Consider the following 15432-nt stretch of genomic DNA (forward strand, 5'->3'; position numbering starts at 1 on the left):
GATCTCCACCAAATTCGGGGGATCCCTTCAGCTTGAGGAGCCCTCTCGAACGCCACCCTCCGCGTGTCGGTAGCCCCCCGGAATCGCTTGATCGGTCGACGCCGGACCGCGAATTTAACCGCCCGTAACTCCCGAACCCCGGGGGCTATCGACGCGGTGGTCTCATTCGAAAGAGGGCCTCTCGCGTTCGAGAGGGTTCCTTGAGCTGAAGGGATCCCCCGAATTTGGTGCGGATCCACTGCGCCGTTACGGAGATATGGTCGTTCAAAGTTTCAGTGGTTTTCCATAGACTTAAGCTTTAAAGCATTTCATCCAGGTCACCAGTAGCAAACAATGGAGCGCGCTCTGCTGGAGAAACTAAGTAATTACACCTTTTCAAGCATTTTATCTGCGTTATATGCTCTGTAAAAAAAAATTCATATCGGCGGCATATTCGCCGATACCGATATATCGGCAACAGTCTCATATCGGCCGATAATATCGGCAAACGATATATCGGTCCGGCTCTATTACTTACATTACCTGTCTCACTTTCACTGCTTTCCTTTCATAGGTATTTTCATTTTTGTACTTTTGCTACTTATATTATTTTTTGTAACTTTACTTACTTTACATGCATTTCTTTCAGCACTTTTATTATTTGCATTACTTTCCTTTCTTTACTTGTTTGCGTCACTTGTTACTTTTATTGCTTTAATTTCCATATATTACTTTTGTTACTTTCCTTACTTTACATACTTCCTTATACTACTTTACTTTACATTCTTGAATTACTTGTTACTTGTCTTATTTTTAACACTGTTGTTTCTTACTTTACTTTACTTACATGTGTCAGTTTTAGCATTTTTATTACTTTATTTATAATACTTTCATTACATTACTTATTTTACATAATAGCGTTACTATTGTTACTTGCATTATTTTTAACACTGTTGTTACTTGCTTTACTTTCCTTTATATACTTAGCTTGCTTGCGTTAGTTTTAGCACTTTTATTACTTAAATTACTATAATACTTTCGTTACTTTCCTTACTTTACATACTCAGGTTAGGGGTGTGCGATATATATCGTCTGCGATAATATCGTAATTGTGGTTACTTGTGTTAATAGTGTTGCATTATTTTTGACACTATCGTTACTTGCTTTACTTTCCTTTATATTACTTTCACTTCCTTGTGTTACTTGTGGCACTTTTGTTCTTACATTACTTGCTTACATTACTACTGCTACTTTTGTTGCTTACCTTACCTGTGTCACTTTATGTACTTGAAAACCTACAAACTTTGTGTTTTGTTTAAGGACTTTTGAGGAAGTCTGTGTAGCCCCGATTAGACGAAATAAAACAAATTCGTTTTTCAAATAATTTATTACTTTCCTTGCTTATGTTACTTTGAGTACATTTGTTACTTTCCTCATTTACATTACTTTGGGTATTTGAGAACTTTTAAACTATGCATTTTGTAAAGCCTTATATAGCTGAATCTCGCTTTAGATAAAATATTCTAAACTGGGATACAGTAAATGTTATTGACAAATGTGTTTAACAAAATAAATGTTATAAATAAAACACAAAAACAACCGAACAAACAAAACAAATACATTCTTGTCTCTTTCAACCCCACTTGTATACGTTCATCATTATCATATAAACTGCTATAGGATGCAGCCTTCAGTTTTGTTTTTAAATGCACAATAGTACATTAAATCAAATCCATGAACATTAGCAGCTTTCGACCTGTATGGCAGGTTTTCTTCTTTATAACCACACCAGTTTGATGCCTGTAAAAATGGCAGTTTTGTTTCTCACAGAACTCTCTCAGACTATCTACAGTTGTGTCTGTACAAGGCGACACAGGAAAAACATTTGTGAGATTTTTTTTTCTCATACCTCCCCCTTCTTTCCAATTCATTCCTTTAAACAGGGTAATGCAATTAACTATTCAGTGAAGAAAAAACACTCAAAGATCCCGTCCCCTCTCTCTCTCTCTCTCAGTAGTGAATAGCAGTGCTCTGGTCTTGGTTCACTGAAGTGTTAGAGTTCACTGATCTTACAGGCAGTGTTTGTTTTAGCACGCGTGTTTCCATAGATCTCTCGTTCCTGGCGCAGTGTCTCTCTCACACTCACTCATCCTGACTGGGCTTTGTACTGATGTTCTGTCATAGTACGCAAAGCTTAATAGTGCTTCTTGTCTGCATAAAGAAATTCAAATTATGTTTGTTTAACAAAAGTGTATTGTTGCGTTACATTGTCATGTTGTTCTTAAAAAATGTTAAAAAGCTTGTTTTTTGTCAAATAAAGTGCATTGTCTATTTTTGTGCAAACCCATATTTTCTCCTGAAAGAAAATGTCTATTTTTGAGTACTCCGCAAATTGTATTATGGTCCTGTGATGGTATGATATACACTATAAACTATAATATAAATATAAAATCCAACATTTTAATACATGCCATCTTTACAAGTATAATTTCCTTCTTTATGTAGCCTAGCTGAAAAACAAAAACCAGACTCATTTTTTTCTTTGTCTTGTTTTCAAAATGGTTCTCACACTTTCACACACTTTCTCCCGGGTTCCCCCTCAGTATATGTGTGAGAGAGCAAACCAGGTGTTGTAGTTTTATGGCTGTTGTGTTGCCGTATATAGGCATGTCAAAGATTTCAAACACCCTAACTACGTCACTTGCAGGTTTTGAAGAACAAGTTCTCCGTTTTATTGCTTTATTTGTTCCCACAAACAAGCAGAAGACCTTGAGGCTAAACTAAGCCTGACATGGAGCTGTACAGTAGAAATATCTCGATTTGTACGTAACGCAGAGTTGCTCTTCAACATTTTGGTGCTGTGTGTTTTGTTGGAGAAATTCGTGTCGCAGACCTAGAAAAACAGAAAAATCTTATTTAGGATATTATATGCGCCACCAGACACCAAAACAACTTAGAGCAACTTATCTGCGACAACAACAAAATAACTAAATAGTAAAATTACAAAAAATACTGAATGCAATTCTAATTTATTTTTACTAAAATATATGAATGACACACTTCATTTGCTAAGATTCTCAAGTGCACAGCTAGTTGACACTTTACAATCCCTTAATGCCACGGGAGCTGGGAAGTTGTCAGATAAAAATGAATAAATAAATACATTTTAAGCCAAAAAAAATTTTTGGTTACATTCTTCAAAATATCTTCTTTTGTGTTTTACAGATTAAACAGAAAGTCATACAGGTGTCGAACAAGATGAACAAGTAAATGATGACAGAATGTTCATTTTGGGGTGAACTATCCCTTTTACAACGCACGCCTGAGTGAATTATTTTCCAGATTGTTAGTACGTTACAGGTCAGAGCATACAGGTCAAAGGACAGTGTCAGCTGGGTGGATGTAGCGAGTCCAGGAATGCATTTATACTACACACCTGCATACCTAAACAACATATTTAATTCATTAAGTTCATTGAAGTTAATCTCTGTAAAACAATAAATGCTGTATTATTCATGAAAAGACAGAAGTTGGCGATACCACTTTGTAAGGAAACACTTATAGATGCAATCCCCTCACCTTTTGTTCAAAATTCACCTTTTTTGAGATCAAAATATCAAAATAGGTCTCATATGAGATTCGTGTAGATCTGATGAGAAACATTTTGGGTAATTTTTTCTGTATACTGGACCAGACAGATTAAGGTCACTGTTCTTGATGCTCGAAATATTCAAAGAAATTTCAAAATGTTGAATTGACGCTTCGCAAAAACCCGCCCTCCTTAGTTACTGTTGCTATGTCCGACAAACAATGCCGCTCTCTCACTACACATCATGTTCTGACACAGTCACAACAACATCGCGGAGCAAAGAGGACACTGACAACACACCGACAGACAGACAGACAAGACAAGACAAGATTTTGTCTTTTTTTTTTTTTAAATTCAAACAATAAATGGCGTTTTGTGGCTCTTTAATGTGTCGTGACAGATCGCTGGATTGCCTCAGTTCAAGCGGCACATGAACTGATCGTCTTTTTATATTTACTTAAAGCACGAAATAAACATGAATGAACATCAGAACGTATTTTGTTTCAATCACGGAAAGATGTCAATACACACTATTTTTCAAGTTTAAGTCCACCAAAGATATTCTACTCTCCTGTCTGATTTGTTTTTCGGACAAGATGGCAGATTCTGCGTTATGATTGGTCATAGCACCTGTCAATCAAGCTTTTTGCGAAGGGTCAATTGAGGGTGGAGGTTCATATGAATGTATCTCTGAAGGGAACTGATTGTTTTCAGAAAATTTCAGATAGCATTTTCTTTTAATTTTACCTCCATTTATTGCATATTAAAGTAGTATTTATCCACCTTTTTTTCAAGGTAAGAACGGGCGCAGCCATTTGCACATTTTGTGGGACTGGCTTCCGGTGTCATTTCCAGCTATTTTTTGCTGTACAAAACAGCTTGTTTTGCTGCTTGATAATGCAAACTGGTGTCTCAAACCTTATTATTTTCATGTATGATCTTTATTATGAACACACTGGTTTGTAGAGCAAACAATTTGACCTTTTACTGCACTTTGGTCTTCTTCTTGTTATTTCCCTACAGCGGCTAATGAACCGAAAATCTTGCACATTCACAGAAAATGATAAGATAATGAGATAAGATAATGAAAAATAAGGTGGATAGTTTACAGCGGTAGCCATGGAAACACAATATTGCGGCTGTTCCATAAGCGCCACCTGCCGTCAAAGAGTGAATGCAGTTTTAGCATAATTTCACAAAGCTAAAGTGAGACCATTGTGTTTCCCTTAAATCTTGAAATTATGCAATTTAATTTAAATGAAAAAAAATGCTCATGTATGAAGCATCGTTTTTTAGAATGTGATTTAAAAACAGTGGTTGCCTCTAATGGTTATCTGTTCAAGAAAAATAAGCAATCTGTATCAGTATCGGCCAATATGCTTGTAAAAAAATTGGCAATCATAATTTGCCATGAAAAATAATGTACGTTTTTGTAGTTGTAGCCTATACTTATAGCCTACGACCTATAGTCATAACTTTCACTGACTATTAAGAGTAAGTCGAGCAAGTGAGTACACTGCTCCACTCAAACTGAGAGAGTATACACACACAAACACACATATGTGTGTTAATGTGTGTGTGTGTATTTTGAATGACAATGTATATATACTGGTGGTGTCCAACTGGACCAATTCTGATCGTAGTGGTGGGCCGCTTGGACCAAAAATGATTTTTTTAGTTGAAAACAGTGTTGCGTAAACGCATTCAGATCAGATCTCATTCATTACCAATTTATTCAGAAGTTCTCTTTAATATAACTGGCTGTAAATGAGATGTAAATTATGAGCTAGTATTGACAGTGTGTGTAATTGTGTCCTGCAGATAGACGCGGATGAGGATCCAGACCGGGGGCAGCCGTGTATGCGCTGTGGAGAACAGTGTCCTGGCTTCCGCATGCATGGATGGAGGTAAGACTGCGGCGCTAAAACTTGAGGAAAGACCCAGAACGAAGGCTATCAAAACTTCCTTGTCCTCCCTTTTTACTGTCTTTTTGTCACTTGAAATGAAAATGATGCGAGACAGATTCAAAGCAACACATTCGATATATGTACTACAGGATCCGACCCTTTACTTACTTTTGAAGGACATTCGTCCCAGGCCTGGGAATGTGCAGACGGAAACTTAACGTCCTCAGACATAACATCTTGGATAATTGTTTTAGTTTTGCGTTTGTTTTGAAATTAAGTTGCGGGAAAAGGAAAGGAGGGAATATGGTGCTGATAAACGACGATAAACGTCTGTGAGGACCAGATACACGTGTGTGTGTGTGTGTGTGTGTGTGGAGTAAGACCTGGGATTCTTGTGTGTAACGTGAGACGTCTAATAATATTTCCAGAGCTGGTAATGAGAGCTGCGCAGTGTTTACACTGAGCACACTTCACTGTTACACCATTAGACAAGCATCAGCTGAAGAATGAGGAGCTTTAGTGTAGCTGCAGTGCGTACTTGTGTTCTCTGCTCTCTAATGCTGATCTCACTATAATATTGCAGGGTTCTTGATTGTTCTGGGAACGAGTTTATGACTCCAACATTATCCACATGTAAACAATCCAGATCACTTGGCATCAGCTGGTAAACGTGCCTGCTTGGATGTTTAACAGATGCTGTTTCACTTTCTCTTGTGTCAGTTCCAGAATTTCACAGACAGACTTGTGAATGAATAATACACAACATACTTTTATCAAAAAACAATTCTAAAATACTAATTCTGAATTTTAACACATTCGAGTCTGTTTTGCAACCATTAGGCCTATTTTTTTTTAGCTCTATGTATTCACTCATAAAAATGCTGGGTTAAATACAATCCAGTGCTGGGTGAAATATGGACAAACCCAGGAATTGGGTTGTTTTGACCCAGTGGTTGGGTTAAATGTTTAACCCAACCTTCTGGGTAGTAACCCAACCGTATTTAACCCAGCATTTTTTAGAGTGCATATAATATACATAAGCACTTGACTTAATTGTTAACTTTTGGCCTTGTGTATTCGCCATTGAAAAATCCCATCAATCAGCAGACACATTACTTCTGAAATCATGACCACTTACACACAGTAGATTTGGAAATATTCATATTTATTTCAGAGGCTGTTCAGAGCTGTAGATTGTTTCCATCAGATTAACTTTAGATGTCAGGAATAAGAATCCAAAGGGCAGTTTGTGACGTTAATACATGCCAGCTGTTGATCCTTCTTTTTGTGGGCATTTTTTTTTAAACATCACAAATGGACCATGTGACTGCTGTAGTTTAGCTGTCTTAGAAGTCTCTCTTTTTCAGAATCACTTGCCAATTTCTTCATCAGCTACTGCAATAATTTAATCTGTTTAGCTTTTATGCACCACTGTAAAAAAAAATGATGGCATAAGTTCTGAGAGGTTTTACTTTTGTGCGACACTACATCCACACTAATAGGTGTCAGTATGCAGTATAAGACCACTGTTGTATAAGGGCACATAAGGGTTAAAATATATGTTTGACTGAAAGCACATATGTATGTCCTCACAGTTTAGGGTCATATTTTGACCACTTGTTTAAACGCACACTATAAAAAAATGCTGGGTTAAAATTTTAAAAAACACCCCAGCACTGGGTAAATATTGGACAGAAAACATGTAACTCAGCAGCTGGGTTGTTTAATCGGAGACAAGCTCAACAAAGCGGTAGGGTAGAAAAAAATTACTCGGTGTTAAAAATGACCCAGCAACTTAGTTACAGAAAAACTACCCAGCACCTGGGTAAAAAATAGTAAAAAAAAATAACCCAATAAAATGACCCAACAAGCTGAACCCAACATTTGGGTTAAAAAAAATAATAACCCAGCACCTGGGTAAAAATATTAAAAACAACCCAATAAAATGACACAACAGGCTGAACCCAGCATTTCGGTTAAAAAAATAACCTATTATTTTTTAGAGTGCGCACACACACGCCTCACAAACACTTACCTTCAACTGGCAGCCGGTGTGTGAAGAAGCCAGACAATGACCTGGAACAAATGCTAAAGGACATGAGGCATTCCAGTGAGTTCAAAGGTGTGTGTGTGTGTGTGTGTGTGTGTTTTTTATACATAGCTATGTGTTGGAGGGAAAATTGTTGCAAGAATTTTGAAAAATATGATCAAATTTAATAATGTTAAAAATGGTTAATGAATAAAGTAAATAATATAAAAAAACTATAAAAAAAATAATTTTCAGCAATTGAAATAAATCTGAAATAAAATGGATTTAAAATATAGACTTGATAAATGTGCATGAGTTATGTTACCTTGATAACTAACTAAAATAAGTTTAAGTACTTAAATTACTAAAACTGAAATAAAAACAAATTAAAACAAAAAAAGAAATATAAAAAAATGAATAAAAATGACAAAGTTATAAACTAAAATTATAATGAAAAAAAATTAAAAAAATGAATAAATGCTAACAGTGTATATAAATAATACTAAAATAACACTGATTTGGAGTAGCATTAGTCTGACTTCTTTATATTTACATAATATAGCATGAAGTCTATGGTATGTCCTCATTTAGGCCCTGATTTACTGAAGGTTTGCATGTATAAAAACTAGGGATGCACCGATACCGATACTGGTATCGGTATCGCATGCAAACTTGATAGCATGTGTATCTTAATGATATTATCTTTTGGGGATTGTATCATTCTGAAGCACAAAAAAAATTAAATTGCAAGTTAGCTTAATGAATATATAATTTCAGATGTAATTTGGTTGTGCATCAATGCTGAACTACAGTGAAGTCAGTAATTTGGGGGTTGAAATTCAGATTTCTTTTTGAGATGAAACCGTGCTGGAATGTCATTAATATGTTAATAATAGCCTAATTTCTTTTAACTCAACTCATACAAAATTGCCCTACATTTTCAAGTATTAGGATGCCATAGTAAATAAATATTGGACTACTATATAAACACACACACACACACACACACATTCTTCTTTTTAGGGGATGTATCAGGACCTCATACTGCTATAAATGAACAAGTGCATGAGATCTGTTCTCACCTTAAATTAGTGGGACGGCACTAGCTTTTGGCACCATTGGTCTGTTTTATTCCCATGTGTGTGTCTAATAGGGGTGGAACGATACTTGTATTCGTACCGAACCGTCACGGTACGGTCATCTCTGTTCGGTGCATGAGGCCTTACAACGAATACAGGCAATTCACCCCCAATCCAGAAGGGGGCGCCCACAGCAATGCAACGCTGTTTGATAACCGGCCACCAGCAGAAGAACAGCGAATGCCATGAGTTGCGCACTTGAAAACAAAGCCCACTAGACAGTGACCATGTGCTGATTCTGAACGCGTCTCTCACTGACAAAGGAGTAAACTTTAAAGGCTTGTGCACTCAACTGTTTGTGAAATGGATCTTTGTGCTCGTGTGTCCTACCTCTCTCATTCGCCACTAATCCAGATATTCCATAATATTTCCATATTTGCGATGTAACCAAACGCTAAACTATTATTTATTATGTAAGTCATAGGCTTTGTACTTCAGTCTCGTTCCAACGGTGACACAGAGGCGGGCGCGCTGATGTTTGGTTCACTGTATTTTATTTTGATAAAGTACCAACTGCGCTGTCAAGTTAGCAATGCTGGAACTGATATGTTTTATTTGTGTGTGTGTGTGTGTGTGCGCGCACGCCGGCGCGATCACTTCAACTGTTTCCTTATACCAGCAAAATCAACTTTAAACACTTATTGTCTTATTAATAATGCATCACTGTATAAAGGTCTACTTTTATTGGTGTACACTCACAATGAAAACAAAACATTGTGCTTTTGTAAAATAAAGAATACAAATAGGATGTCGCTTTCTGCCATTTGAGTTTCCTTTCTGTGAACAAATTAAGCGTGTCACAAAAAGGAACTGAAACTCAGCGTATATAGGCTACGTTACGTGTCGCACTGTTTTTTTCAATGAAAACAAAACATTGTGCTTTTGTAAAATAAAGAAAACAAATAGGATGTCGCTTTCTGCCATTTGAGTTTCCTTTCTGTGAACAAATTAAGCCTGTCACAAAAATGAACTGAAACTCAGCGTATATAGGCCACGTTTACCTGTCACACTGTTTTTTCTCTTTTTTATCTGTAAACTAAATCAAATATATTTCAAGAATTTATTCCTTGTATGTATATATGTACTGCAGATTTGATATATATAACATAATGTAATAATATTTAGTATTTTCACATCTAGGTGGAAAAAAATAGTAATTTGTACTACTGTCTGTTCAAAATAAATGAAAAGAAACCGACATAGTAGATTTGTTTTTTCCCTGTTGTACCGAAATCGTATCGAACCGTGACCCCCCGAATCGAGGTACGTACCGAACCGTGACATATGTGTACCATTACACCCCTAGTGTCTAAATGAACAGAGCAGAAAGTAGCCATAAATCTTGTTACTGCGCTCTTCAATCTCACGCCTGTGGTTCTGACCAGAGTCATACATGCGAAAATCTGTTGCCCATTCTTCACTCTTCTTCACATACTACAAACTAATCCAGAGAACAGAAACAAGCACATCTACATCTGCAACAACATGGCTTTAATCTGTCTATGTGCTGCTTTAATCTATGTGCAGTCTTCAGATTCTGCTCAACAAGCTCTTAAGCATTTTGTGTAGTATTTGTTGCAGTGATGTTACTGTCCATCACTGCAACGTTTCTTGTTTCATATTCTACCCATTGTGCCTTGTTTCTTTTCTTCACAGACTTTTCCCCCCATGTCCACCCGTCTGGCCCCCTATTTTGTGTCCTAATCCCTCCTGTCAGACTAATACGATTAGTCCTTTCAGGTCCTTCTGCTGCCAGACTGCAGGAATAGAGCCATCAGACTCCCACACTTCCCCTGCTCTCTGATGAGTTTCCCTCTCCTGTCTCACTGCTTCTTAATTTAGTCATTGACTTGCTCTCATTCACTCACTCTCATTTCCCTCCATTATGTCACACTTTTTTTCTTTAGATCAGTGTGGGCGAGTAACAATGCTACCTACTGTACTAGTAATATTTATCAGTATTCTGACAGTAGTTGAGCTGTTTTCAGGCTAGATGGTGTTTCCAATAACTACTTTTTTTTTTAAAGGTTATTCAGATTCAAGTTCCAAAGTGTTTTTATTTTTATACACTACATTTTAATTGTTCTTGGTTGGTAAGATTTGTTAATAGTTTTGAAAGAAATCTGTTATACAAGGGTGCATTTATTTGATTGAAAATACAGTAAAACAGCAATATTATGAAATATTATTGCGAATGTTTTCTATGTGAATATACAGTGGGTACGGAAAGTATTCAGACCCCCTTAAATTTTTCACTCTTTGTTATATTGCAGCCATTTGCTAAAATCATTTAAGTTAATTTTTTTTCCTCATTAATGTACACACAGCACCCCATATTGACAGAACTTAAATTATTTTAGCAAATGGCTGCAATATAACAAAGAGTGAAAAATTTAAGGGGGTCTGAATACTTTCCGTACCCACTGTATGTTAAAATGTAGTTTTCTTTAAAGAAAGAAATATGTTGAATTTAAATGCTGCTGTTTGTTATGTTTTTGGTTGTAATTGTATCAAAGTGTAGGAATACAAAAATACAAACAAAATAAGAAATTACAATTGTAACATTTTACTGTCAAATAACAAATGAGAATATAAAAATAATAATTAAACATTTAAGAAAATATTCATATTAAGAAAAATTATAATATTATTTTATAATAATTTCATTTCGATCATTTTTATGTTGATGATCATTTTATTTTTAACATTACAACTGTAAAATTACATATATTTATGGCATTAAATATAAGTAATGTAATAAGTAATAAGTAAGCAATATACATTATTATATTTATGGTCTTAATTTCTTCATTTCCAAATGTTTCAAACCATCAAACTTTTATTTTGACGGAGGGAAAAAAAACACAGGGAGTCTTTAAAGCTTCTTCTTCTTCCTTTTTTATTTTTATTTTTTGATAAGCGCCTCTTATTGCAAGTATATGGAAAGATGGTTGTGTCATGATGTGTTCCCAAATGCAGTTTTTGATTTAAAAATAGAGTGTATTCTGTTTTTTAGTTGCTAAATGTATGTATTTTATGTTGTATGTATTTATGTGGTCACCTTAATTGAAACACAAGGTTGAAGGCCAGAGAATTACAGCACTGATTAAAATAATAGCTTCAATGCATTAAGTCTAGCTAACTTCTTTATAAGGTGGCTTGACTGTAGTTGACCTACTTTAAATTCTGAATAGCTTGTAGCTCAGCAAGGTACAGTGTCACGGAAGCACCTCAACAGCTATTCATGTATAAAATCTGATGTTTATAGCTTTATTAATTCACCAGTGCACATGCACACAGATTTAGCGCTTCAGGCCAAACACTACACTCACTGGATGACAGGATAACATCACATGCTGACAAGAAATGCATTTCTGAGACAGCAGAGGCGCATGTTTTTGACACTAGAGCCAGAGGCGATGTGTTCGTGCTGTTTATTTGCCCTTTAAAGATATTATCTAGCAGACAGTAGCGCTGGATAGGATTCATTTGAACAAACTGTTTGTTTGGTTTGTTTCACTGAACTGGTAGAAGTGAATAACTCACTGGGATCACTCAAAAGTGTGGGGAACTATTTAAGAAATATATATTTCTTAGTTAATTATTGCTATTTAAATATAGTTGTTGATCTGTAAAAGAGAACACATTTTGCGTTGTTTATGGTTGCAACATTTCAGCTGGCTAAAGGTGCGGGTACATTTACAATTAGTCATTGAATTTTCGATTGGTTTTTTTTTTTTTCACATACAAAAATAACAAATCAGACGGCTGAAACATAAAATACTTATAGATGTTGGTTGACCAGTATGGATGTTTTAATGGCCAATGGCGATATCTTAGAGAGCAGGGCGGCTAATGGACAATATAAAGCCAAACAAACACTAACCATACCAATAGTGCCATCTGTAATCTGGTAAGTCTCAGTGTTGCCAAAACAAAAGTGCTACTTCCGACACTTATCGGCCAAACAGAAAAACTTTTCGGCCAATGCTGATAATCATTGAAATTTGAATTTATTAGCATGAACTGAAATGACAGTAACTTCATTGCATTACATACAGGGCCAAATTTAATTTAAAAACACACTAAACTCCATATTTGTGTGACTTAATTAGGTGTGATTTAGCTAGAAGGTGATTATGTGTGCCAGGATGATGAAATGTCTGTGAATAGACTGGTCCCAGAAAGCGTGCCAGCTGAGCACAAACAGAGAGAGAGAGAGCTGGAGAGGACATCCGTCATGTCACGTGTGTCTGCTGGAGTACAAATTTAGATATTGTCCGAGGCAGTTGTCGTGGAGGTTGTCCAGCTCTTGAGAGAATTTGATTGAGTTACTAGTGAGCTCCTGGTCATGATAAGAGAGTCTGGCAGGATGATACTAGTTGAATTACCCATGGAGAGTCAGGCAGCTATTACTCAACCACTAATTGCTGCCATCGTGACACCTGCACCAAAAAGTGTCCATCTGTTACTGAAACCATATCCCTCTATTACTCATCTTCAAGTCTGAAACTCTTTAGTGCAGAACACTGTTTATACTGCATTTGAAAAAAAAATAAGGTGTTTTTGTACTTCAAATGCCTGACTGTAGGTAACAGGAAATTTGCATTATCAAGATAGTGTATTGGTGCCCGCCCACTTTTTTCAACTGCGGTGGTTCTGGAAGTATTTTTTCCATTTATAGGGGTTTTTAAAAATGTCTTCTTTAAAGGGGTATAAGCCATGAACCAAAGCTATGCTTTAATTTAAAGTAAAAAAGTACATGAAAATCAGACAAAAACACAAAGGTGCAAGACTGTGTGTACCTAATGAAAGAACTACAATCCCATGAAGCACTGCAAATGACATAATCGAATGAAAAACAGTGGAGAAATATAAAACTATTCATTTAAGTTGTTGGCTGTATATATACAAATACTTAAAGCTGCAGTCCGTAACTTTTTTTGGTTAAAAATGATCCGAAATCAATATTTGAGCAAGTACATAACCAGCCAGTGTTCAAAACTATCGCCTTACTTTAGAATCAGAATCAGAATGAGCTTTATTGCCAGGTATGTTTACACATACGAGGAATTTGTTTTAGTGACAGAAGCTCCCGCGGCGAGTAGAAAGGCTTACAGTTAATGAAGAGCACTTCTAGATCGAGATAGCACATCTTTTCCAACACAGTTACATCTGTACACCACCTCTCATTGATGTAAAAGCATGTCCCGCCGCTGCGCGATTTCCCCGTTGATTCTGCGTCGCAGTCCGCTCTGAACAGCTGAAAGCCCGGCAGATGAAGCGCGCTGTCTGGAATTGCGTCATTGAGCCAGGTTTCCGTGAAACACAGAGCAGCAGAGTTTGAAAAATCCTTGTTTGTCCGGGAGAGCAGAAGAAGTTTGTCCGTTTTGTTGGGTAGAGAGCGGAGATTCGCCAGATGGATGCTAGGCAACGCCGTTCAAAAACCGCGCAGTCTGAGCTTGACGAGCGCTCCGGCTCACTTCCCCCGTCTGCGCGTCGTGAAGCGCTTGATCAGCGCCGCAGCTCCGCCAACTACAATGTTCAGCAAAACGTCCGAATAATTGAAATCCGGTAGGAGATTTTGTGGTGTGTTCTGCCGAATGTTCAGCAGTTCATCCCTGGTAAAACTGATCGTGTTTGAGAAACAAAAAACTGGAAAAACTAACAAAAACAGTACAAACACTGGAGAGCCAAGCACCGTCCGCGGCGCCATCTTGAGTCATCTTTAGCCGGATTCACAACGGTTAGCTTATAATAATGTTTTCTAATTTGAGTGGTACGGGTAGGTTTTCGCGGGAAATTCGAGCATTGCACTGCGTCATTACGTCACTTCTGTAAACATAAAGAAGTTGTATTTTATGCGGTGCGGTGACTGACAGCCACACATACTCTTAAGAACATTAGATTCATCCGCGCTGGAGCCGTGCCCACTCACAACCCACGCAAGCTAGATAATTCCGCACACAGCTGCAATTCCAGGTTTACAACCCACGCAAGCTAGATAATTCCGCACTCAGCTGCAATTCCAGGTTTTCAAACAGAGATGGCGACAAAGAGGCAAAACTTACGGACTGCAGCTTTAACTACTTTATTACGTCATTTGCAGTGCTTCATGGGAGTGGGCGAGGCTAAATATCAGTTTTGCCATGCTTTGCTCGCTGCCACTCTTTGATTGGTGGAAATTTCTGCACAGCATCATGGGTAATGTAGATTTTCACTACGATTTCCTCTATTAAACATGATTATTTGATAAAAATAAATTTCCTAACGGAAACTGACTGTTGCGATGTATAGATATGAACTGATCTGTGTCTGTGTTTATTGGCTTTTTTAAAGAGGCCGCGACTCATCAACATCAAAGACTATAGAATACCCAAGACGTGTCACTCGTATAGTTTTGAATGGGGAAAAATGCAACAGTCAATATGGCCACGCTATCGAACGAAGCCCCGCCTTCTGAGCAAAAGAGCCAATCGGTAAAGTCAGCACGTCACTGCAGCTGCCGTTAGAAGTCCCGGTTGCTATAGAAACAGTCAGCGTTCTGAGACATGCGCTTAGGACTGTGCATGCGCATTGGCTGATCTAGCCTAAAAAATAGGCTTTTTATAATGCTATTTGAACTAGGGCTGGACGATATGGCCAAAATTTATATCACGATATATTTCTTTGACTAGTAGTGTAGGCTTATTATTCTTATAGACTGAAACAATTGTGCTTCAGCCAGGATAAAGAATATGAAAAGTGCTCCGAGTTGCTGCAGAAAACAAAAAAATTGAGCAACAACAA

The 15432-nt window shown here is 37.0% G+C and overlaps 1 protein-coding gene across 1 annotated transcript in view; it reads left to right on the top strand.

Annotated features, from left to right (window-relative positions):
• The window catches only part of LOC107755595 (prickle-like protein 3), a 42176-nt gene that overhangs the window by 2163 nt on the left and 24581 nt on the right, over positions 1 to 15432 (top strand). Inside the window, exon 2 of the mRNA XM_016572485.1 lies at positions 5390 to 5475. Within this exon, the coding sequence (XP_016427971.1) occupies positions 5390 to 5475 (86 nt within the window). The remainder of the gene's footprint in view (positions 1 to 5389; positions 5476 to 15432) is intronic.

The sequence above is a fragment of the Sinocyclocheilus rhinocerous genome, unplaced genomic scaffold (genome assembly GCF_001515625.1).
Source record: "Sinocyclocheilus rhinocerous isolate Xijiao unplaced genomic scaffold, SAMN03320098_v1.1 scaffold652, whole genome shotgun sequence".
NCBI lineage: Eukaryota > Metazoa > Chordata > Actinopteri > Cypriniformes > Cyprinidae > Sinocyclocheilus > Sinocyclocheilus rhinocerous.